Genomic DNA, 24707 nt, shown 5'->3' on the forward strand with positions numbered 1-24707 from the left:
CTGCTTCTAATGCAGTGGATTCGTTAAACACACGTATAGTGCTCTTCCCAAGGATGTTTTGGATGCTATCAAACTTATCTATCCAAATCTGAGCAAAGATGCCCTCCTGGATCGATGTGTCGGAGGTTTCACGCAAAACAAGGATTGAGTGGAATCTCTGTCATCGTTAAGATTGCAGCTTATTTGGTAGCTTGTGTCTTCAATGAAGGTTCTTTGCTTTACTAACCTTCATGCAAGTGGTGAGAATTAGTAGTGAACCACGCGCCAATGAATGGACGTGACAACCCGAGCAGAACAAGAGTTGAAAAACAGACCCAAGAAGGCAAAATTCATCGTAGACAGGAGCAAAAAGGTGCTTTAGACATCATGATGATAGCAACATGAGTTAAGCCGATAAAATCCACTTACGAACGTTTTATTCCTAGCGTGTTTCCTACAACTCACGTTTTTAAGCCTTTGACCCTAATAACTACAAAATTACTGTTCCGATCCTTTTAAAATGTTGATCACTATTTCTGTACATAATTTACGTGGCAACCCTAGAGAGTTTCTTTTCAAATTTGTTGCCCCTCCTTCCTTCCCCCTTAGGCAGAGTATATGCATCTATCTTTCAACAGCAGTTGGTCGTCTGCACTCCAACTGATCCTAAAGCCCAATTTCGAATGGCGCCCTTGTGGAGGTTATGTAGGCAGCAGGTGAAATTTCTAAGCCAGTACAACACCCCTGACGGTATTCAAACCGACCCAAACTGCAAGCCATCGCGAGCTTTTCGCTGCACAAAGCCGCTGCTCACCACAAATTATAGCGACACACGAGGAAGAGACAGCGGCCATCTGGTAACAGCTCAAAACTGGCTTGAGGGAAGGATGCCCGCCAAGAGACAAAAGATGAGGGGAGTCGTCGGAGAGGTTTTTGTACCCCACAGAACCGTTGGAAGGGAACTCGGTCCTCCTAACCCAAATTTATAAGCTAAAGGAGCTGTGGTGAATCAAAGCTGGCAGCCGTTGTGTTTCTTCTCAAAACAGTTGATTCCCACTCAAGAGAATTGCAGCGCCTATGATCGTGAATTACTAACCGCGTATCTGAGCATCAAGTACTTCCGTTTTTCCCACGAAGACAGGCCATTCACCGTTTTCACAGACCATATTCCATCTAACTTTTGCCTTAAAACAGAAGAGAGAGTTCTCCAAGAACCTAAGACATATTCCGGCCGCGTTCCGTAAGGAAGAGTTTCGCTCGTTGTACGATCTTGCTCACACCGGCATTCGAACAACGAGCCAGCTAGTCTCCAGCAAATATTTCTTGGCGTACATGAACAAGAACCTGAATTCTTGGGCCAAAGAATATATCGCATATCAAAGGTGTAAGGGCAAAGGTATAAGAAGGAATTAGGTGTATTCCTCAAGTCAACAAAGCGCTTCCACATCATACACCCCGACATTATAAGCCCTTTGCGAGATTCACGCGGCTACAAGTATTGCCTCACCATCATTGGTCGGTTTACGCAGTTGCCTAAGGCAATACCTCTGAATGACATTGCAGCACAGTCATGTGCTGACGCCCTCTGTCGAGAGTGGATTCCGCGGTTGGTGTTCTCCTCTACCGTACAGGGAGAATCTACGATTACCCGCCCGGTGACTTGATCATCCACAAGAGAAATGGGCTTGGAAAGATCTACTACCTCTGGGGAGCTTGAAGTCTGCACCCATGGTGGTGCGGACTGATGCCACTCGGAAGCCACCGTGCAAGTGTCCTTATAAGGTTCTCCAGCGTGGGGAACATGCCCAAAATGACCTCCTTAGACAGACTGGAGCCTTTCTTGCAGAAGGAAGAAAGGCTTCAGTATTGCACTGAAAGAAAGCGTGAACGTCGCTCGCCACGGGTTCTTTCAAAACCCCTCTTTTCCAGCTGGAGGCGGAGTGCTGTGGACGAATGAACGTATGGTGTCAATGGCATTGATCATCGGAAAAATTGCTTTTCCGATGTGCAGAAAAAGATAAAAAAGTCAGTATGGACTGGCCGTCTCTTGAGTTCTTACTATGTTATGTAAAAAAACAAAGGTGTATTAAAAGAAATCATTTTTAATAACATTAACATGATTTTATTTCAGCTTACATAGGATCAAACCTCTTACTGTACAAGACTATGATCTTGCCAGATCTCATGTATTCCTCGGAGACTTGGGTTCTCAGGAAAAAAAATTGCGAAGCCTTGGCCACGTTCGAGAGAAGAATCCTCCGGAGAATTTTTGGCCCCCTGAGGAAGGACGGAGCCTACATAACGACGAAATCTATGAGCGATACTACGACCATCACGTTGTGAATAAAATCCGGCTCAACAGGTTGCGGTGGGCGGGTCACCTAATCCGTATGGATGAGGATGAACCAGCCCGAAAAGGACCATATCTATGATACCAACAGAAAACGAGGCAGGCCCTGTCTGAAAACAAATGGTGACGTAGACCAGGGCATCAGGCAGGTTTGAGAGATATCGAATTGGTGGACGTCGGTGCAAAACCGGGATGTCTGGAGATCCTTATTGCGAGAGGCCTAGATCGGATACCGGTTGTTGCGCTATTGATGATGATGATGAACATGATTTTATTGGAATAAAAGGAAAATATATTTTTGCAGAAATATTAGCACATTGTGTATGTTACAATTCCAGGAAAATCGGGTTAAACCCCACCATTTTGGGAGGGGAAAACACAATGTTTGCGTTTAGAAATTTATTACTTCCAAGCAGCTCATATTATTTATAGAAACTCATGGCCATTGTGGCCACTAAAGGGTTTAGAAATCAAGACAAAAAATTATATACACTTCGAATTACATGGGAAATCACCTGGCATACTGTTTGTCCGATTGTTTTAAAACTGGTAATGCAGGGTTTACCAGATCCATAACTCGACCAGAACAGTATTATCTACGTAGACAAGAAAGATTCAAATAATATGCCATTGCCCATTTACTTCCTCCAAGTCGTTCGCATGAAACAGGGTGCCGGGTCCCAAATCGCGTCTGGCATATAACCACTGTCTCTTCAAACAACACTGACGCCACCCTCTGTACAACAAATTCTACAATTATGGAAACTTCAATAACATCCAATCAATGCATAACAATTGCAAATTCGCTTTTGGTTTGCTAATGCACTCCTGCAGTTGGGCTAACAATAGAACGGAACGCGAATTGGAGCCGCGACGACCGTTTGTCATCAATGTGGTGCCAATAGCATTTCCATTAGCGCAAAGTGAGCAGCCTCTAATTGAAAAATTGATCACAACAAACGCAGGCATGTTTGCCAACTTCTTAACAAGCCCCTTCGGAGCTGCTGCGGACTGCTTACAGGTTTAACAAGGGGCAACGAGTGTCAATTGGGGAGCTGGCCTAGCAATTCAATCTCTTCACTTGGCTGGCTCTGTTCCCAGCGCCGCGCAGTTCGTTTTGTCGCTTCTGCATGTTTGCCTGGCGGCTCTCACACTTTTTTGGTGGCATTGGGATAGGATAGGACCAAGGGTATAATTGCTGCCAATCGAGGCTAATCAAGCCTCCCCCGCAGTAAATTCTAGGTCATTTGAGAAGATCGCAAGACTGCCTATGCATGCGGAACTTTGCGAATCGACGAGACTGAAAACAAGCAGAAAGAGAGAATGCTGGGAGCAATGCAACTGAACGTTGGTAAACAATCCTATCTTACGCAAAAGTGCCGCATCGAATATCAACATAATAAAAGAAAAGGAAAGCAAAAACTGTGGAGCCAAGATTGCAGACACTTCGTCCACAACGACCACGATTTCAAGTCGCACGAGCTGCAGCCCAGAATACCGACACGTTCCGAGAAAGCTGGGTTGGGGCTGAGCGCGCGTGTAACCGGAACCTACAAGTGCCAGGCGATATCAGTAGCCCCACAGAAGCTGCTCTCGATTCGCGCGACCTTCCGCCAGCCTCACTTTGTTTTGTCTTTCTAACGAATGTGGGGCACTCGACATCTGCGACTACTCTCTGCGTTGAGGAAGCGATTTCCAGCTCTGATTTGCGGGTCCATTAGTCACTACTCCTATTAAGGAAGGGCCGCGCGGTTGAAAGGTCATTTGACTTCGGGCTGATATGGATCTTATCAACGTTTTGGAGGCGGGACAATCACGGGTGTCGCAGCCCCGTAGTCACGCAACCGCCACCGGAGTTAGCACCTAATAATTTATGCATTATACCTACCCAGTGGCCCGTGAACAATCAACCAAAGAAAATCAAGACAACAACTTGTTCGGATGGTGTGGAATTCCTAAGCTATCGCAAGATCCGGCAGAAGCAGCACGAGCGGCGAGCCAGCAGCAGAACAGCAACACAACACGAAAACAAGAAAATCAACAAAAAACTGTACTTTGCATTCTACACGTAGTGGAAGTTGTTATGTCGCATATTCACTGCCCCGATTGGATTACGGCGACAATGTTTCACCTCACAACACTTTATTTCCACGGGACTCCATAACAATCACTTGGGCAAAGTAGGAAATCTTCACAATGCTAAGAAAGCAGACACAAAACACTCCGCGAGCTCACAGAACGACGGCCAGCCGCAAACCTGCAAATCGCAAGTCCAAGTCTATCAACTCGACTACTTGTTCCAATTGGAAACTTTTATGCTCAAGTTCACTTCTCGCGGTCGCGCGGCGATGACGACGACTTGACAGCGAATGTAAACGAATGAGGTTTGCGTTTATGTGTTGGGAATCGAGCAAGTGGTTGAGGAATGTCTGGGAATGAAACACAATGTTTTGAAAATATGTCTTCACTATTTTTGTACTTCGATTTGAAAAATGATGCATTAGAAGTTACAAAGACCGTTTACGTTGATGACTTATGAATGAATTCTTCCATTCACGGCAAAATTTTTGAAAATACAAATCAGAGCGATCAGTTATCACTGCTAGGTGGCAATAAAATTAGTACTAAAGACTCAAACATTTGTTTCATACGAAACTTACTTTTTAACGGTCTTTATTACTTTGGATTACTATAGCAATAGTCTTTGGTAACACATTTATTCCGGCTAGATAACATGGAAATAAGATCCGTTTCATGGCTCATCAAATAATATAAGGGATTTCTTCTACCTGTATATCGATTTCAAAAGGCGGGAAAATGAGCGCACAGCTGACCATTGCACTTCAATTGACAGTTGCTCCTGTAATAGCGTCTTCTGAGTTATTTGTTGCAATAGAAATAGGAGAGCCCAAAAGTTCTTAGTTTAATTTTTATGTAATTGTGAAGTACTCCCAACTCCTGGTGAAATGGCATCCTGTTTGAGAAGGATCGCGGAGGTACGGTAGATTTGTAGAAAATGTCCGACACGCTATTTTTCGGCTAATCTTTAGAAGTTGGTGGAAATCGACGTATTTGAACTTTAGTTTTAACTTGGAAAATCGGAATATTTTGGCGTGAAGTATATGTAGTTAAAACTATACTATGTAAAAAATCGAATAGCTCAGTCACTTTCATTATTACGTATTGTCAGAGTGAGACTTGTGAAATGAAGTATCTGTTCTGTACTCTTAAGCCCGGGTTATATCCTTTCAGCAAAATGATCAGTTGTAAATGAGTACCTGAATCAAATCAGGGTAATAATCTCGTGCGAGCGTAATGCTGACCACACTGCCTCCTATAGGGTACTATAATAGGCCCTGATCCAATATGGATTGTTGCGCCAACGATTATTATTATTAAAATGAACGGTAGATTTTTTTAACACCCTGTAAAAGATCAATTGAATCAAATATGTTTGGTTAGATATGGTCAAAATATGTAGATTTAAATGTACTAACTTTTCCAACCACAGTTGAACTTTTATAGTGTGTTGAAAAATCTACTGATCATGTTTCTAAAGGGCTAACCTGGGCCTTAATAGCTCTGATGAGAAGCTGCTTCCCCCGGGCTCGAAGTTTTGTCGGAAGCTCGCAGTAGAAATTTCAACGAAGAAAAAATCATAAGGGCCACAAAATCTTCTGCCTAGGTGTCTGACTGTTTAGGTTGGTCTTAGTAAGGAGCTCCAGGCACCCCCGGTTTTCCCCAATTCGATATCCATAAAAACTGTCTGGCATGCTGAGGCAGCGCCTGCCACGTCTTCTCTATCATTCATAGTGTCCTAATATGATTTCTGGGCTAGATCATCCTCACCCATACGGATTAAGGGACTATCCTAACGTAAACATTTGTTTTTAGAAATTTTTCGTTAGCTTATACCATGTAGAAATTTCAGGGCCACAAGGGAGGGAAATTTCAGAGAACACAGCATCTTGAGTCCAAAAAATGGCGTTCGGTGGGGGGAGCTTATAGACAGATAGTTCGTTTAAATGTATACTAACGTCACATCAGTGAGAGAGACCGAATTTTTGTCGTTGCGGTATATACAAATACACGTGTTGATTAATTAATTAGTAAAGAGAGGCAATACTTAGAATAACTATGAAAGTTACAATAGTTTGCTCTGGCACTCTGCTCCAAAACACCTCCATAATCGAGCAAAACTTTTTCAACTTGCTCTCAACTCAACTCTCTTGCTCCAATCTTTAATGATCAGTTTAAAAGTATTTTGAGAATTTTACGAATAATGGGAGTGACTATTGTTCCTTTTGCCAATGCATATACTGAGAACAAAGGAGCTTCAAAAGAGGCACGCACAGCAAGATGAGAAGCTTTAACAAAGCAGCAGGCTCTTTCTGATGAAGGGAAGGTAAATTACAATGGCTTAAGTTTAGGACTAGGTGTTATAATGGTAGAATATCATTTTATCGTATAAAAAAAACTAATTTAAATTTTAAATGCGTTTTTCTCGAAATTCTTCTTTTTCTTCAGGCTTTGTCCCGTTCACAAGCGGAGACGGCTCGTCGTGATCGATTTCGCCATTTGACTCTATCAAATCTGCCAACTCGAGGCTTTTAAAATCCCGTCGAGCGTATCAAGCCACCATTATTTCGGCCTGCCTTTTGGTCGTTTACAATCGACTTCGATGTTCAGACCAATCTTAGCAAGTGAATTCTTGTTGGCGTGAATTACGTAACCATACCATCGAAGACGATCAGTGCAACCCCACATCGATCGCAGATATCCTCATTTCGGATGTGATCAAAATGTGTCACACCACCAGTCCAACGCAACATCTTCGTCTTCATTACTACAAGGCGCCGTTCATTGTCTTTTATAGTCAACCAACACTCACAACCATAGAGAGCGACAGGACGGACGACATTGTGGTAAATTTAAATTGAGGACGTTCGTTGATACGTCGATCACAAGTAACGTCAGTTGTTGAACGCCACTTCATCTAGGTTGCGTTAATGCATGAATCACAAAGAGGAGTGGTGAGAGGGCGTTTCCTCGATGAGTTCGTGTGGCACACGATCAAATGCATTCTCCAAATCCAGAAATGCAATGTAAAGAGGGCGATGCTTCTCACGGTCTTTCTCCATGTGTAACCGCGCAGCGTGTATTGCTTCAGTAGTTCCACAGTTATTTCAACGATTTCGCGAATACGGTTGTCAAGAATGCGTTCTTCATGGTATGGGAAAGTAACCGGATCGGACGGTAATTTAAACATTCTGCTGGGCTACCTTTCTTTTCCCCTATTGGAACTATGGTACTCTCCTGCCAGTAAGATGGTGTTCTACCTTCCTGAATAACTTGATTAAAAAATTCACTGAGCCAGTGTTGGGTCCCAGCTTTTCGCTTTCCAGAGCTCAAATGCGATGTTGTCAGGTCCTGTGGCTTTCCCCGATTTCATTCGTTTTATTGTTTCCTTGGCTTCAGTTGCGCTGACAGATGAAACTGCTCCTAGTGTCGGCAATGATTGTGGAAATGGAAGATGTTCAAATTCTTCAGTTAAAATCTGGTCGAAATATTCTCGCCATCTATCCGTCGTGGCTCAACGGTTAGTAAGTAAAGTACCGTTCTTGTCATTAACGCAACAGAAGTGTTCGATATCCTGTGTGTGTTTGTTTCGGCTTTTGGCAAATCGATACTGATCTCTTTCGCCATCCTGAGTGTTTATCGTAAAAATTTTTGTAATGGGCTGATCGGGTGGCCGCGATCGCTTTCTTGGCACGGTTGTCATTCTTATAAATTTGCCAATTGGCGAGCGTTTTATCGTCGAGAAACTTGTGATAGAGGCGTTTCTTTTCAAGGACCTTTATTTCAACATCGTAATTCCAAAGCCAAGTATCTCGGTCCATGTACCGCTTCCCTGATTTGACCGGTGACCCCGAGGATTGCAGAGGCCGCTTTGTGGATTGTGTCTTCCATTTCATTGGTTGGTAATCGCGTGAGATCATTTCTTCCTTCTTCTCATGAAATCGCCACCATTTAATGCCTGGCGGACCAGTGCATTCCTCACGCTGTTTCATCGGTGGCTTGATTCGCCAGACGGCAACCAACGGCCAATGTTGTGGTGCAATGGTCTCATAGGAAACGGCTTTGCAATCAGTGACGTTAGTAAAATATCGGCGTCTTATGAGAATAGAGTTACTATTCCCACTATACAATTTAGGAAAATAAGACAATTGTTTGATGAACCATGTATTCATAAGTATATGGGTGTCCGTAAATCGATTATATGGTTGCCACCTTCATTGCGCGCTTCAAACCCCTTTCCCCCATGACGCCTGTTATCCTCTAACTTTTCAGAAGTTGCCAGAAGATATCTTTCTCGGCATCAGATCGACCTGTCTGGGGTGCGTATGCGGAGAAGAAGTGAATAGTGCGATCAGCTGATATAATGGTGAGTTTTATCAACCGCATTTTTCCAAGGCTTGTTACTCGATCCGATCATGGTGTTTCTAACGACATAACGACATTGGGTGCATTTTCTTGGTCGGCCTGTCGCAAGATCTGTCACCAAGAGAGATCAGGTACGATTTAACAGCATGGCGGAGTTCGTTTTTTCTCGAAATTATATTTTTTAAATTTGCTGCAACTCTATCTCGTGTGTGTGTGGGTGTTTTTGGTTAGTTCCGCGCCTGTTCGAACAGGCAGGACACGTGTTGGAGGCTTAGACACAGATTCCGTTTTCAATTACTTAGGGCTAGGTTATATTATATGTTAATATTAATTCCGACCCTAGTTTGTATTAAGCAAATATTTAACAGGATCGTTCAGGCTGCGCGACATTCTGCCTGAAAGTATATTCTATACGCAGAAGCTGCAAATTGTTGATATTTGATGCAAAGACCCTTTATATTACGCTAATGTACTACCCAGATCGCATTGTATCTTCGATATTTGTCTCCACGACAAAAACTCGAAAGTACACTGAACTTATCCTGTATTTGACAAGTTGCAGTTTTCTCCATAGCTATAATATTACACAAAAATCTACAACTTTTATTTTTTGCGATTTTCCGTAACAATTTTCGATTTCTTAAGCTTCAGAATTTCATTTTTGCATATCGTGATACAACCATTTATGACAATACCGTTTTAGACATGCGCCCAGCCCTTCAGCGTCTTCACCTCGACCTCTCAAAATCCTTATAAACTTCGAATCTTCATAATTTTCGGAGCGCGAACTTTAAACTTTTGTTTGAGAACCAGTACTTTCAGAATACTTGTTAAATATTTTTGCTGAACGATATTGATTTACCGTAAACTCCTAAAGCGCGTGAGTACTTGTTAAATGAAGGTTGCTCGTTAAATACTTCTTAATTCTATTCATAGCATTGTTTTTAAAGTTTTGTGTAAAATAAAACCTTATTAGTTTCGATTCAATGTCTTTCCGTCCATCTGTCTGTCACACCCGATTTTTTCGGAAAGGACTGAATATATTATTACGAAATTTGGTAAGAACGTGAGTCCCTCTACATGCGCCAAGCAGGGGGTCAAGCTTCACATACATGTGAAAAGGGAGTGTATATTTTTCGTATGGGCATGTGGGTTACCAAAGGATCTGCTTACTTATAATAGTACTTTTAAGAACTAGTCTAACTTGCTTCTAGTTTGCCAACTTGTTTTCATGTGAACTGTTGCCTATTATTGAAATGAATAAATTACCTCGGTGCATATTGTGCAGAATAATTTCCCATTTTCCAGTTTAAGACAAGGATTGACCTGTAGTGTCCGGATCATGGTGACGGCAATATTCGAAGAAAAGAAAACCATATTACGATTTACGCAATTACCCTTCTAACATACCCTGTTAAAATTTTGTCCATTCTATTTTTTGCCATATCTTTCATAATCATCTAAGGCTACATGCGAGAAGATCAAAAAGTTCACGAGAAGTCACAAGGCCCGAGTGTATAACATTGTAGTCAAGACAATTCACATATGGGAAAATCAAGTTTATGATTTTTCATGACAAATTACTCCTCGGTTTCGCGTGACGAGTCTCCCTGTACGGAATTATCCGAATTGGAAGTAACACGCCAGCTTTTCCTGGGTCCTGCAGGGGTAATTAATAAATTAATCAAGTAAATTTTCATGAAATCACTGCATCAGACCTTGACATGAAAAGGCCTTTTTACCAAATTCATTATGAGATAGGCAGAATATATGAAACTTTATCCAAGGTGATGTTGGTCGTGAGGTTTTGTGAAAAATTTTCTATAATTGAGAATAGTCGGCGATAACCTTTTCCAAACACTAACATTCCAAAGAATATATCTGACTAACAAAAAGTGCTAAAATGGGCGTATGGCCACCCGCAATTCCCCTGCACCATCCATATCAACTTCCTTCAGATAGTAAACAAAAGCGGCACGCTGAGGAACTAGTAGATATTTTCAAAGGGCTATATACCGTGTGCTGCATCAAGGGAAAAATCATAGAATCGCTATCAAAGTTGCGTTACGTTAAGCCTGTGTTGCATACATAGTACGTATCTTAAATACGGCTGGTTTAATGTACAAATATATCTATCTGAATTAGACACTACCCGCAAACTTCATTAGCACGCATATTTACCTACATACACATATGTCTGTTACCTGCATACACATATGTCTGTTTGGAGTAATTAATATTCATATACAAATGACAAAAAAACTAAAAACTAATTCTTTGCGACCCCATTCATAAGAACTCATTTCGTTGTGGTATTGATGAATTGATATGTGATGGTGACGTCATACAGGTTGTAGAATGCAAGAAATTCACAAAAAATGGCAAATTTTCACCCCCTATAACTTTGTTAGTAATGGTTGGATTTGCTTCAAACTTAACCAAATTGTGCAAATTTTATGCTTCTGAGATGAACATAAGGGGAGTTGCCGGCTAAATTTCTAAAATGTGGAAATATACTATTATTAACTTTATTTGTGAAGATATCGGAGCCGGATGTATTTTAAGGCCTAGATTTCGCATCACCGTGATTTTTTTCAGATTTTTCGGTTGGGTAGGTTCTGAGAACGAGACCTGTTACACTTTTTGGGGGTCATATTTTGAGCCCTCCCTCCCCTATGTTTCACCCAATATCAAATATGGAACCAGTTTCGAAAAGTACTAATTGAGCCCTTTCATTTGTTACCCCACATGGCCGCATTTTATGAAAAAAAATGTTGCACCCTCCATTCACATGGGGAAGAATATCTTATGAGGCGGCATGTGTGATTACGGGGTTGATTCCGGTCGGTATTCTAACCGATGAGGCAAGTCGTCTGTACGAAAATCAGGAAGCAAGCCTAAACAAGCAAAGTGAGCGTTTGCGGTTACTGACTGCATGGCAAACAGCATAGGTTCAGGCGGAGAATGGTCGGTGGACACACAGGCTTGCCACAGACATAAGCATGTGGACTATGTGGAACCACGGTGAGACGAATCACGATCTGACTCAGTTCTTAACCGGACACGGTGGATACAGGAGTTACCTTTGTAGGTTCGGTCTAGATGAATCGCCCGATTGTCCTATGTGTGAAGGTACAGCCGAAAATGCAGAACACGTTTTCTTCGCCTGCCCCAGATTTAAAAGCTCAAGGAGAAAGCTGGAAACAGAGCTAAATACCCGTTTAACGGTGGAAAATCTGATAAGGTACATGGTGCAATCAAATACAACATGGGACGCGGTAGTTGCGATTGTGAAACGGATCCACCAGCAACTAAAATCAGCAGAAGTACAGCGGAGACATAGAAGGAAAGCTACTGGAATTAACGCCACGCAAAGCGGTAGCAGCTCGTTTAGAGTGAACAGCTAAGAACTGAACAGCCCCGCGGAGCAATACCAAAACGGTGGTGCCGCGGGGAGAGTGTGGAGAAAATATGGGAGGTTTTAGTCGGTAAGAGTCCGGCATGCGTGTCCTAGATTCCAGATGCGTATCCATGATGGATTTCCCCCAGCCAAAAAAAAGACAGACAGACATCGACTCGATCGATTCTAATAAGGTTTTGTTTCACAAAAAACCTTAAAAGCAATTCCCTACACTGAAGCCCACTATTCCAGGATGTTGAGTGGGACAACCTAAAACTACGTGAAACTGACTTTGATGGCGCATAGACATGTTTCATCCGCTATGCCCCATATACGAACCTGTAAAAATCCATGCATATACATATCTACTAAAGGAAGTAAGCAATTCAATATTTCAATTTTCAGGAAATTAACAAACGAACAAATTTTAACTGGGATTTACCTTACAAAGATGAATTTGTTAAGCTTTTGCTTACTTTGGATTGCGAAGAAAAGGTTTGGAACTGCTTGAAATATAAAAACAACTTCACTAAACTTCTTTTTCCAGCTTCTACTGAACAAATATTTTCGCACGCTAGAATGGAACGTTGGAAGTAGCACTGTGCTGGTAATCCTACAAAACTGCAAAGTCATAACTGCATCCGAATATATTTTAACGTAATATATATTTAACATATCTTGTCCCTTTGTTAGCCTTGTGTCTTTTAGGCAAGAAGATGATGAGCATGTTCAACTTGTTTTGAATGATTTCCTAGAAGCGAAATTCGAATTGCTCGCGGATATTCTCAGAAGTTGTTATTATGGTAATTTGCTCTTAGTACAATATATAGTATCCCTTGAAGGTTTCTACCTCACCTTTATATATTATGAACTCTATTCAGATTTCGTCAACTCGTCAAAACTCACAATCATTTTGGAAGAATGTTTCGGCCGATTGTTCCGTGACCTATGCAGGAAACCAAATTTGATGGATACAAATTACATTTCTGAATTAAAAGCTATTAAACTCGAAGGTTAGAAAAACAAGTTATTCTAAATCTTGCTAAATCAGAATCTTTTCCAGGTGAAATTATGACAATGCTTAAGCAAATGCATGTAAACGCGCTCCTACAGGAGGAAAAGACCACACTTAAGAACGCTCTCTCGAATTTGCATGTCTGGCGAGCCACAGTACCGAAAGGGACATTTTTACATACATTATTGAGTGAAGTATACGTGTTAACTTTAGTTTATATCATATTGTGTACTGAATGAAGTATTAAGCTTATAGAGGGCGATAAACAAATGGCAGAGTATGTTTTTAAAAAAACGATGGAGCCTGATTTCGAAGGATGGAAATACTATGTAGTGTTAATTTCAGTATTTTCTGAGAATTGCGACAGTTCTGGTGCCTCTGAAATCAAAAGTAAGAATTTGAAAGCCGCTATTTTATTGTAAAACTTAGATACCTTTTCATGATCACAGAGCATATAAAGGAACTGTTCAAACAATTTGTAAAGGAAAAAGATTTAAAACTCTTCTATACTATGCTGCTCACCGCCCGGATAGTGTATTCGGGCTTATTTCCGAATTTCGAAACATACCAACAATGGTTCAAAACAACAATTGGTGAAATGAATTACTCGGTGAATGCTCAAGAATTTAAAAGTGTAATGTCAGCTCTAACTGACGCTTTGTCTATGGAGGCTGAGTGCTCATTTCTAGAGGTAAATTCCAGCTTTTGATGTTTAAAATTTTAACTGAAAATGTTATTTAGGTACAAACAAATACAGCAATTTCTGCGCCACCATTGTGTAATCAGTTGGTGTTAATATACAAAAAACGATGTCGACGACGACTAGCATTATTGAAAAACGAGGATGTGGAGCCATCTTTCGATATGGATGAAAGTATAATTATCGACGATTGAATTTTATGCACATTCGACTTAATTATGCAAGCTGTGATCTGATGCATGTACTAGTAGAGGATAGCACTCAATATCCATTCAATAAAGAAATAATTCGTTTTACTTTGTATATTCTATTTATTATATTATAAACCACCGACAACCATGCGCATGGATATTAAAAATATCTACACCTTTCACATTATAATTTACCGTTCTGATTAGATGGTGTCTTCACTGACCGATTTCCACCAGCTAAGGGTTTGTCCCTTTCATCCCAGATAGTAACTCCGTCACAAGCGCAAATTTTCTTATAGTTTTGTAGAATTCCAGCTGAACGGGCAATAATTCCGCATGCAAGTCTGAAATTGTAATACTTTTTTAAGAAGATGCTAATACTTATAGTATATTGCATTTATTTAAGAATATACTCCAACTATTTATTCATAAACACAAGCGTAGATATTGTGCAGAGACCCTAGATATTAATAAAAATCGGAAATAGCACACCCAGTTAACACATGGTTTAGACAGCTTCTTGTAAAATATAATAGCTAAATATTTGCAATACATGTAATATTCGAGCTTGATCGAGTTGAAAAATAAGCTTGCACTTAGCTCAAATGCGGATTGTCACTTGCAAAATTGAATACATCTGGAGGATGCATGAAGATTCATTCACTGATGTGAGTCGATTCAACACAAAAGAAGCGAATCGAATCGAACCACCTCAATTGATGCGACAGCACATCAGCACAATGAACACGCTACACATCCGACACAGCGAGATGAGAGTCGACTCAATTGGTGAGGCAGTTGAGATGGGTTGTTGGTGTTCTGTGTGCATAGTGGATAGATTTCTGTTTCGCAAATTCAGCCAATATGAATACTGTACGTTTGTATATTTGCAGGTCTATTTTGTTCCCTGAACGTTGAACCGATCAGATTAAGGTTTTGTATAAAAGCAAGTATAAGTGGTATGAACAAAATGTGTACAAATTCCAGTATGGAATGAAGTATATGGCTTAAGGGGGTCATCCCGTGTGAAGGCCGTTTTTTCCGCTTTTTTTAGAAATTTTGTGTGAAGAACTGGACAAAGATACAAATATGAAATTTTCACCATATATTTATTAATATCTTAAGCATGCGTTGTCATTTTTTTAGCCCGATGGCATAATTCATTATTGAAATACAGAGCAATTTATACACCCATCTCCAAAAAAGGTGTTTTTCTGCTGCCACGCTAGAGAGCGCTGCGATCATTTGAATGAAAAAATGTAAACAGCATTTTAACGTGCACACTTAACTACAGTCCGCAAACTAGGATTATTAAAAAATATGAAAAATTAAATTTTTGGCGGCGTTTTAAACTTTTTGTGAATTTGGTGTTTTTTTAAGGCTTCTTTAATAAATAAAAAAAAAATATTGAATGAATCGCAATTATCCTAGTTTGCGGACCGTAGAAATATGTCCTGAATAAGTCGGAAAAATTTCAAAGAATTTCGTTTAATAGATTTTGAGCTATGGTGGCAGCCGATTTTCAATATGCAGTTTCAAGAAAAACGCATTTAAAAAGTAAAATGTGATTTTTAGCCATAAAATCTTATCTGATCATTAATCTGCTATACCTGGTCCATGAACCTTAGGTTTCTTCAAGAAACACATGTACAGCCTTGGCTTCAATTCTTGTCCTTTTAGTGAAGTCATTCGAACGTCATTCAGACCAATAAATACGCGCTTTATTAGGGCGATCGACATAAATCTGGCATGTGATTTATTACCTATTTAACACTATAATTTCCGAACGACTCCGAATATCAAAAAATCACTTTGCCCATATATTCTACACTATATCTAGATACAATTGATGCAAAAAAAAATAGATTCCGCGGAACCGACACACGGGATGACCCCCTTAAATATTAGCAGATTTGACAATTAATATTACATATGAGCGACATTTTAGCAAGTCGAAAACGTTAGAACAGCGTCAGGTTATCACGTTTTAGTGAACAATATGAGACAATATCTACATATATGCATGTTATTGTCGGAAGCAGGGGCAATATGAGCTACAGAGTCTCAAATGAAACAACTTTTTTTTTAAACGCGTATATCTCCGTTGATATTGAGAATTTCAAGAAAAGGGGCTTAATTCGTGATCACTACTATCGGGGAGGGTCTGAGATTCAAAATGGTATATAGGTTGGGGGGGCTGGGTGCCAGGGAAATTGGTGAAATTTGGAAGAATTCAATTTTTTTTTCATTGACAGTTTGAATTCAACTTCACTTGTTAATTACAATGTTTCCTCGCAGCTTAAATGAACAGTTGTGCATTTAAATAGATCGTTCCTCAAATAAATGTTGCATTTTAGGCAAATTTGATGCCGTAGATGTTATTCGATCGCCAGAAAAGATTTCAGGCAAATTTATTTGATTTCTATAGTCCTTGGAGTATGGAATTGGATCGGGTGTATGTGCATCGGCTTGTACGTGGGTAGAATTGGGAAATATTACCTTGGGAATTGAGGAATACGCTTCTTGAATGCTGACTTGAGGATTGTGTTTATTGGGGTAGAGATAGGAAATGAATCGACTCACTGAAAAAAGCCACATTTGCCATCACTAGTTTGCACTAAGGTCGAATTTAGATGATTTTCAATTGCTTAGTTGGGTTTTCACGCATCGTCCAAGTGTATTAAAAGTAGTTTACTGTCATACTAAATCAAAAGAGACTAAAAATACCTTGGAGAGATACGCTTCCGTATTCAGATACGCTTCATAAGGATCCTTAATTACCCCCAAGAACAGGTTCGATACTTCAACAAATGCCACGGCATAATCGTTATATGATAGTATCCAAGAGTAAACGGTATTCTCTTTAAGAAAAGATTATTTATTTTTAAATATTGAATACAATAAATTATAAATACAATTACGCACAAAGCCTTGCATCGTCTGCGTCGCCCCACTATCCCCTTTAGTGCTTCTTTCAGGGGTGATCGGTCAAGGCTTCCTTTCAATCAGTGATTTTTATATATCCCCATATACGCATTTCAGTAGCTACTTGATACCTTTTCACTGATCTAATGCAAGTTTTATTCATACAATTGAAGAATTGAATGAAAACTTTATCTTGCTCAAAAGCTAAAAAAAATCAATATGCGAAATGCCAAGCCGCGCAGGATAACGAGCAATGGACAAATCGAAAGATCTTGTAAAAGGAAGCTAGCGAGTATTTCCACTTTGAGTGTTAAACTAACGCCAATGACGTAAATGTTATCAGATAAGACCCGTTAAATTTGAGTTTAAGAATACACTCAAAGTATTCCTTACTTGTCGTAAAAGGCATAAAAGTGGTACAAATTTATGTGGTAGCGACCTTCAAATTTGAAAATTTTCTTGCTACCGAAAAGTTAACAGCGTCTTGGATAGAGACCAAATTTAGTGTCAGGAGTGGTTGAAGTTTACCACAACGTGCGGTATCATACCCTAAAAATAGCGATTTCATTACTGAAGAGCTTATAGGTTATCGTAAGTGCCTCGATCGTCCCGTGAGGTATGTTAAAAGTATGCTTTACATCCACGATCATGAACCGCTGAAGATGGAAGGAGTACTTCACCACGATTCTAAGTCGTATCATATTCGGTAAATTTCCATCCCTTGTTAATGGTATGACAAACCACAGTAACATGTGAATACGGACTACTCCTCAAAACAGAAATGAAATTATCTTTGCCATCAACGCGCTCCAGTGGAGTGAGAAAGGCGGCGTCGCGAAATTTAACTCATTCGTAAATACTGGGTATTTGGGATGTTTCCCAGTGAGGGGAAGATTCCGAAGAAAGGCATGCGTACTCTCTCGCTTCACAAAATAATTACCACTCTGGATCGTCTTGTATCGACCACGTTTACCCACTTCCGATCATTTGCGAACAGTGTGCGGAGTTTAGATTCCCGTTCCACCTACTCTTTATCGATTTCAAGGCATTGGACAGCCCTACAGAGAATTTATCTGGAGTGCACTATGCAAGAGGGATATTCCGGAGAAACGAATAGCTTTTAGCAGAGCGACACATGATGACTCAAAATCTCACGAGCTTCATTGAAGTAAAATCCGAGAGGATTTTAAAGTCCTAAGCGGATAGCTGAGTGGTTAGAGCGCAAGGCTGTCGTACGGAAGGTCGCGGTTCAAATCTCACTGGTGGCAGTGGAATTTGTATCGTGATTTGACGTCGGATACCAGTCGACTCAGCTGTGAATGAGTACCTGAGTCAAATCAGGGTAATAATCTCGGGCGAGCGCAATGCTGACCACATTGCCTCCTAGTGTACCGTTACGGTCTTGAATGAAGTGCTCTAACACACTTCAAGGCCCTGATCCAACATGGATTGTTGCGCCAACGATTATTATTATTATTAAGCGGAGACTTGGGGGCCTATAATCATTAGTAAAATGCACAACCTTAATGTGAATTTTTAACTTTTTTTAATTTCTGTTTGGTTGAAAAAAGAGAAATCACTTCAGTTCTGATAGCTCAAAAACTTATGTTAGTATTCCCAGATGCTTAGCACTTTCACACGAATTAATTTACTGAACACATGAACATTATGATATATATAATAAATATATAATAAGAGTTGTGAGCTATTGATGTTAGGAATTGTTCAAAAGCCTTCCCAAGTTGACTTTTGCCAACCACGATGGGAGAAACAAGTACTTTGTCAGTCAATTTACGAACAAGGAAAAAACAAAGTCACGTTCCTACCGGTTACCTTTGAAAGCCTTAACGGTATGAATTGAGCAGCATTCAAAAACCTCGAATATTTCTTGGGTAAGATTGCAAAACAGCTCCGAAACCCAAAGAAAGCAATTATCATTTGCTCCCATACGCGACTGACCCTCAAACTCAAATGATATAATATCAGGTGCAGATTTGAAGACCTGGACCCTACAGAATAGTCTTTAATTTGAATTTCGAACTTTTCCAAAAGTAATTTCATACTTTTTTTTCGCCAAATTCCCACTTTTTCTTCGAATTGCTATCGTTCTATAATAAATTTCAGATTTTTCCTAAGCAATGTTGCATTTTTTTCATTTTTTTGAGGCGGGACGCAACATCACATTAAACTTTTAAAGAATAAACGGACTATTATCGGACAGCTATGTCGTTAGTAAACATGCATTAGATATTTGTTTATATTTAAAAAGATATTAAAAGTGAATACAAAAGCAATCTGTCACACACGGCTTCTTCTTCTTTTTTTCAGCCTTTGTCCCGTTCACAAGCCGGGTCGGCTCGTCGTACACCATTAAAGTTGTGGAATGCCACTTCATCCAGGCTGCACTAATGTGTGAAACAATTTTATAACGCAGTTGCCCATTGGTTGATAGCATTAACCCGAGATATTTAAGTCGCTCAGCTCTGGGGAGATCACTGCCGCTGAGAGTGATTGTGCCTGTTTCATGTTTTTATTTAGATTTAGTTTTATTTAGATTCAATTTGAGACCGTTCCATTTTTGGACAAGTTGCTCGATTTTAGACGTTAGGAAAACATCATCTGCAAAAAGCAGTGTACAGGGCGCTCGACGTTGGATGTCCCATGTGACGATGTCCATAACAAGAACAAAGAGGAGTGGTGAGAGGGCGCTTCCTTGATGAACACCAACAGAGACAAGAAGTGATTTTGATTCACCCGCCATACTTCGAAGTTTATTTTTCGGATCGTGGTAGAGCAATTGAACCCAGCACACGAGTTCTTCTGGCACTCAGTGTTGCCATAAAGCATAGCAGATGAGCTCCTGTGGCACACGATCAAACGCTTTCTCTGGATTCAGAAATGCGTTCACTTGGTACTTTCTTGCCAATCAGATGATGTTCTACCATCCCTAATAACCCGATTAAAGAATTCACTGAACCACAGTGTTGGGTCTCAGTTCTTTGCTTTCCAGAGTTCAGATACGATGTCAGCAGGTCCTGTTACTTTCCCAGATTTCATTCGTTTTATTGGTTCCTCGTCTTCAGTTGCGCTGACACGCGGAAGTTCTCCAAATCATTGATTGTGGAAGTGGAGGATGGACAAATTCTTCAGTTGAAATCTGCTCGAGATATTTTCGGCCGATGTTCAGGTGCGATGGTCACATAGGAAACGGCTTTGCAATCAGTGACGGTGGTAAAATATCGGCGTCATATGAGAATGATAAAACAATCGTTTGAGGAACCATGTATATATTAGTACAAGGTCATGGGTGCTCAAAAACCCTTCCCCCATTAATGACAATGATGATATGGTCATCAGCAGCCACGTTGCAGGTCTTTGCATCAACAAATTGCCAGACGTATTTGTTTTGCTTGGGCTAACTTACTTACGTCCTGACGCCGTCCATTTGTCAAGAACCCTTGCCCCCTACCCCCGTACTTTCCGAAACTGATATTCGTTTTGACATAAATTTCAAAATGCGCCAGCAAGGAGGCAAAATGTACACACTTAAAGTGAGACAGGACGCATTTTAGTAAACTTCCCAACCCAATAATCTGACAAGAGTCAGCGTGATGCACTTATATGAAATCTAGACCTCAGAATATATCCCATTCCAAATTTTGCTCAAATAAACTTACTAATAGTATATCAATATATTGCCAAGTTTCATGGAACTGCGGCCACAAGTATCAAAGTTATAACAGTTCACACTTATCAATTTCGCGCGAATTTACTACATCTTAAGCCACGCAAATAAGTGCTTTGTTGGTCAAATTATCTGTGTAAATGGAACTTTAAAAGATAAAGCATAATTGAATATTCAACTGTGTAGACATGGAACTGTCATCGGTCCTCACATAAGGAGACACAAATCCTTTCATACCTGAAGCGTCCAACTTCCGGTTTTCCGACTTGTTTAAGATTGAATCCAACTTACTGGAATAGGACAGCTTTTAAAAAATTAAATTTCAAAACCACCTTTATTTTTTTTAAATAAAACTTCAAAAAGGAACTTAATATCAACGAATTTCGGAAATTCTAGTACGGCCGTAATGACGAGTGTTGCGATTATTACAATAAAACAATTACTAAAATCAATGCAGTTTTTCTTAAGAAAAATGAATAAAATGTTTTGAAAAACGCGTTTTCGGGATAACTGCGTTGAAAGTTTTAAGAGATGTTTGCTACCATTCGAAAACTCAAAACTTATTAAGTTTAAACTCAGGTTTTTAAAGGCAAATGTAAAGAATAAAATAAAAAAAGGGATCAAGCAAATCGAATACTAAATGGGCGAGCAATCTCAAAAAGCATCCGAGAAAACGTGTTGTCACAAATACAATTCATATGAAAAATGCTGTTTTGTGCCTTCTTGTTAGTAGTGCCTTGAATTAAATTTCCTGCCTTGAAATTCTGAGGAATGGTTCTTGAGAATATATTCTATAGAATTAGTAAATAAAATGTTAACAGTGAAGAGTCCACTTAAGTGAAAATAAATGTCTCAAAATATGTTACTAACGACAAAACTGGTTGGCAATAGTAAACTTGTATTGTTGAAATGTCAACTTTGACGCCGTATTCCACCTTAAAGAAAGTACGAAATTGCATGCGAGAAGTAGGAATCTAGATGGGAACAGTACAAAATTGAAAAAGTACGAAGTTAATCAGCAAAAGTATTCCCCAATGCATAAGGAAAGTGAGAATTGATTGGTAACGACACAAAATTGTTGTCTGGAAAGGGTACGCATTTCACTGTAAAAGCTAAAATCAACATGTAACAAGGAGGGTGTGCCGGACTCTTTAAAGAGACTTAAAGTTTTTTATCTATTTATTCGTAAATGGCCAAATGAACGTACTATCACACAGCCACTAGTATTTGAGGTAGTATAATATTTTACACAGGGCCTGGCATGACGAGGGGAAGAGGCAAATCCGCAAGCAGAAACCAACACGGGACACAACATTGTTGGAACGTTTCACGAGGCATGATTTTGACTAAGATTTCTTTATTAATTTCCACGATAAATAGAAGGAGTGCCGTCCCGAAAAAGTTCAACTTTTGAAACAGGAGCTCCCAATATATAAGGAAAGCTCCTTGAGTAAAACAATTTTAATTTTACAACTCGTACCATAAAAGAATGGTACGATAGCAGGATAAAACTAGTAGGCTAGAGTCGTGAGCATTGTCTCAATTTGGTAACTTCAGCGTTGTCACTTCGCCATACCGAATCAGCAAATTCTTGGATTTCAAAATCTGTGCCTAATAAACTCACTCTACAACCAATGGAAGTTGGTGCCTAGTCATAATATGCAAATACAAAAGGTGAGAGCTTTTTAAATTCACGTACCTTCTTCCGGAATTTCCATCGACTGGTGATTTCTCATGCCCACCTTTGCCCAAATCATCAGCGTTTTCTGTTAACACAACTGATCTTCCAATTATTTCACTAACATTAAGAATAGGATCTATAAATCTGAATGTCGCCCGTCCGTCATTTCCAGCCCGAATGTTTCCTAAATCGCCTGCGTGTCGTGAATCAGGTGGATCATTGGGACCACCATGTGGCGAACTGCGAGGATTATAGTGTTCCCCAACCGATTCGCAACCCTCCGAAAGATCCCCACATTCGTGGACATGTATACCATGAAGTCCAGGACTGAGTCCGTCCACAACTCCGTCGACTACGCAACCATCGCTTTGATTATCAATAGCTGAGAACCGCACAACACCCTTGATGCTTTGATGTCCATCTCCAATCATAGCAACCGCTGATTGCCCTGTATTGGAACACATGCTAAATATATCGAATCGACACAATAATAACATTAAGAAGCAAACCTCCAAATCCAGACAGCACGGCCCTGCGACCAGTCTTTTCGATGCGGTCCTGAACCTCGCACCATGGTACTTTAGTATTAACAATCACTCGGCCAAGGTCAGGGTCTATTCGTACGTTCCCCACACCCTCTAAACTTTTCGATACTCTTTGGGCGCATCCCGGCCCGGACATTTGCACTGCAAACTCGATCTGAAAAACACTTTGTCACTGGTTTCGTATAGGAGAATGTGGGCGCCTTACCTTTATTTCACCCATTTTATTTAGCAGTCACTGTCATCTACAATTATCAGAATGATACAGCAAAATCACAACAAAATATGTTTACACCCTAGATTACGTTTATTGACAGAAGATTCTCGATTACTGAAAACATTTAAGGTTAAGTTGCAGCGGCTGTTATCGGCGGAGTTGCGACAATCACTTTCAATTAGAAGAGTCGAACTCAAAATTTCGTGCATCTTTTCCGTTAAACAGTAACAACTCATTCAAATTAATAAATGAGAATCATATGTAGACCTTGCAACATCCATATACTCGATTCCACTTAATTTCTTTGTAACATGTATGTATACACAACATAGCTGGTTTGTGAAGCCACTTTTGAAATTGAAGCTCACACATTACCCCGTCAAAATTTTGTGAAAACACTTAGAGAACGACAAAAAAAAGTCATCAATTTTGTAGATTGAACGCGTTGTTTTCTCATAAGTAAAGTCAGTAAGTATTCCTAAAGTAGCAAGTCATTAATTTAAAGGATTTCAATGTAGTTTCAGGAAGAAACGTGATCTGGAAAAGAGTCTTCAAATATACAATCATCTTTGCTTATAAAAATGATAACAATTGCAGAAAAATCTAAAAGGGCGAAGTACCTTAGCTACTACACTACTATTTCGCAAATCCTCTAATTCAGCAGTCCCACTCAATAAAATCAAAGCCTCGCCTTTTTAAGTAAACTACATAGAAGCTGCCTTAATTTTCCAAAAGACTATACATATTACTTGGAGAATTCAATGCAGAAAAGTTTTATTCTCTGATGAAACAAAGTTTAATTGGGATGGTCCAAACGAAGAATTGAGAAGAAAGAAGCCTCCCTGGGTAGGTGACTTGTTTTTATTATAGAACGTTTCCTTTGCACTTCACAAGTCGCAGGCAGGATTTTAAATAAAACTTTTTCAAAAATCCATGAATTGTTTGGTGGCCAGCAATGAATTCTCCAGCGATATAACGCACCAATACCCTATACAAGGACCTCTAAATAACGAAATAACCACGAACTATTTTCAAAATTTGTTAGACATGTTTGCTTGTCAGAGTCTTTATCCAAAAGATTGAAAAAAATGACAGGATCTCTGACATAATACCTTCCGTGCACTCAAAAAAACTTAATGTCAACGGTGTGTTGTACATAAAAAGGTCGGTTTCAGCAAGTTTCAGTAAGTGCAACTTATCTCTAAAAAATCTGATTTACTAGAACGAGCCTTTGAAAATACATGGCCTTCTTGTGAACACACCGCAGTCCTATGCAGCTGGCGGTTCGGGTATAAAGGTTTTGTCTTCATCTCATGTGACAAACTTTTTACGCACATTTTTCCATTCGTATATGACTAAAAATCCAAAACTTTCTTCATATTTCTTTCAAACTACAAAAAATGCGTACATATTACATTATATTATGCTCACGATAAACAAACAGACATTGCCTATTACCGAATACTGTATTGTATATGCATGTATATAAATTGATCGTACACCTATTTTCGATTTACTTCGTACATAAAAGTGTACATATTTACATATAAAGTACGTATATTGAATACCGCTTGTACC

The 24707-nt window shown here is 39.7% G+C and overlaps 3 protein-coding genes across 6 annotated transcripts in view; 1 reads left to right on the forward strand and 2 right to left on the reverse strand.

Annotated features, from left to right (window-relative positions):
• The window catches only part of LOC119649185, a 53926-nt gene extending 49244 nt beyond the window's left edge, over positions 1–4682 (reverse strand). For all 3 annotated transcript variants that reach the window (XR_005249103.1, XR_005249104.1, XM_038051212.1), the window contains exon 1: positions 4218–4682. The gene's annotated coding sequence lies outside the window, so the exon portion shown is untranslated. The remainder of the gene's footprint in view (positions 1–4217) is intronic.
• A 396-nt stretch (positions 4683–5078) lies between these two features.
• On the forward strand, positions 5079–14181 carry LOC119649623. Of its 2 annotated transcripts, XM_038051856.1 has the most exons (9): positions 5081–5325; positions 12579–12668; positions 12721–12830; positions 12882–12976; positions 13055–13186; positions 13237–13382; positions 13437–13578; positions 13638–13879; positions 13930–14181. In XM_038051856.1, exons 1-9 carry the CDS (start codon positions 5296–5298, stop codon positions 14080–14082), a joined length of 1140 nt encoding a protein of 379 aa, XP_037907784.1. In that variant the 5' UTR covers positions 5081–5295; the 3' UTR covers positions 14083–14181. The 2 variants fall into 2 exon arrangements, with proteins under 2 accessions (XP_037907786.1, XP_037907784.1); XM_038051858.1 differs by lacking the exon at positions 12579–12668 and having other exon boundaries at positions 5079–5325.
• LOC119649624 (copper chaperone for superoxide dismutase) lies at positions 14180–23280 on the reverse strand. Its single transcript, XM_038051859.1, has 4 exons — positions 23121–23280; positions 22880–23069; positions 22389–22818; positions 14180–14423 (listed from the first exon to the last, which is right to left on the reverse strand). The coding sequence occupies exons 1-4, from the start codon at positions 23133–23135 to the stop codon at positions 14264–14266; spliced, it is 795 nt and encodes a 264-aa protein (XP_037907787.1). The 5' UTR covers positions 23136–23280; the 3' UTR covers positions 14180–14263.
• Between the last annotated feature and the right edge of the window lie 1427 nt (positions 23281–24707).

This window comes from Hermetia illucens, chromosome 2 (genome assembly GCF_905115235.1).
Source record: "Hermetia illucens chromosome 2, iHerIll2.2.curated.20191125, whole genome shotgun sequence".
NCBI lineage: Eukaryota > Metazoa > Arthropoda > Insecta > Diptera > Stratiomyidae > Hermetia > Hermetia illucens.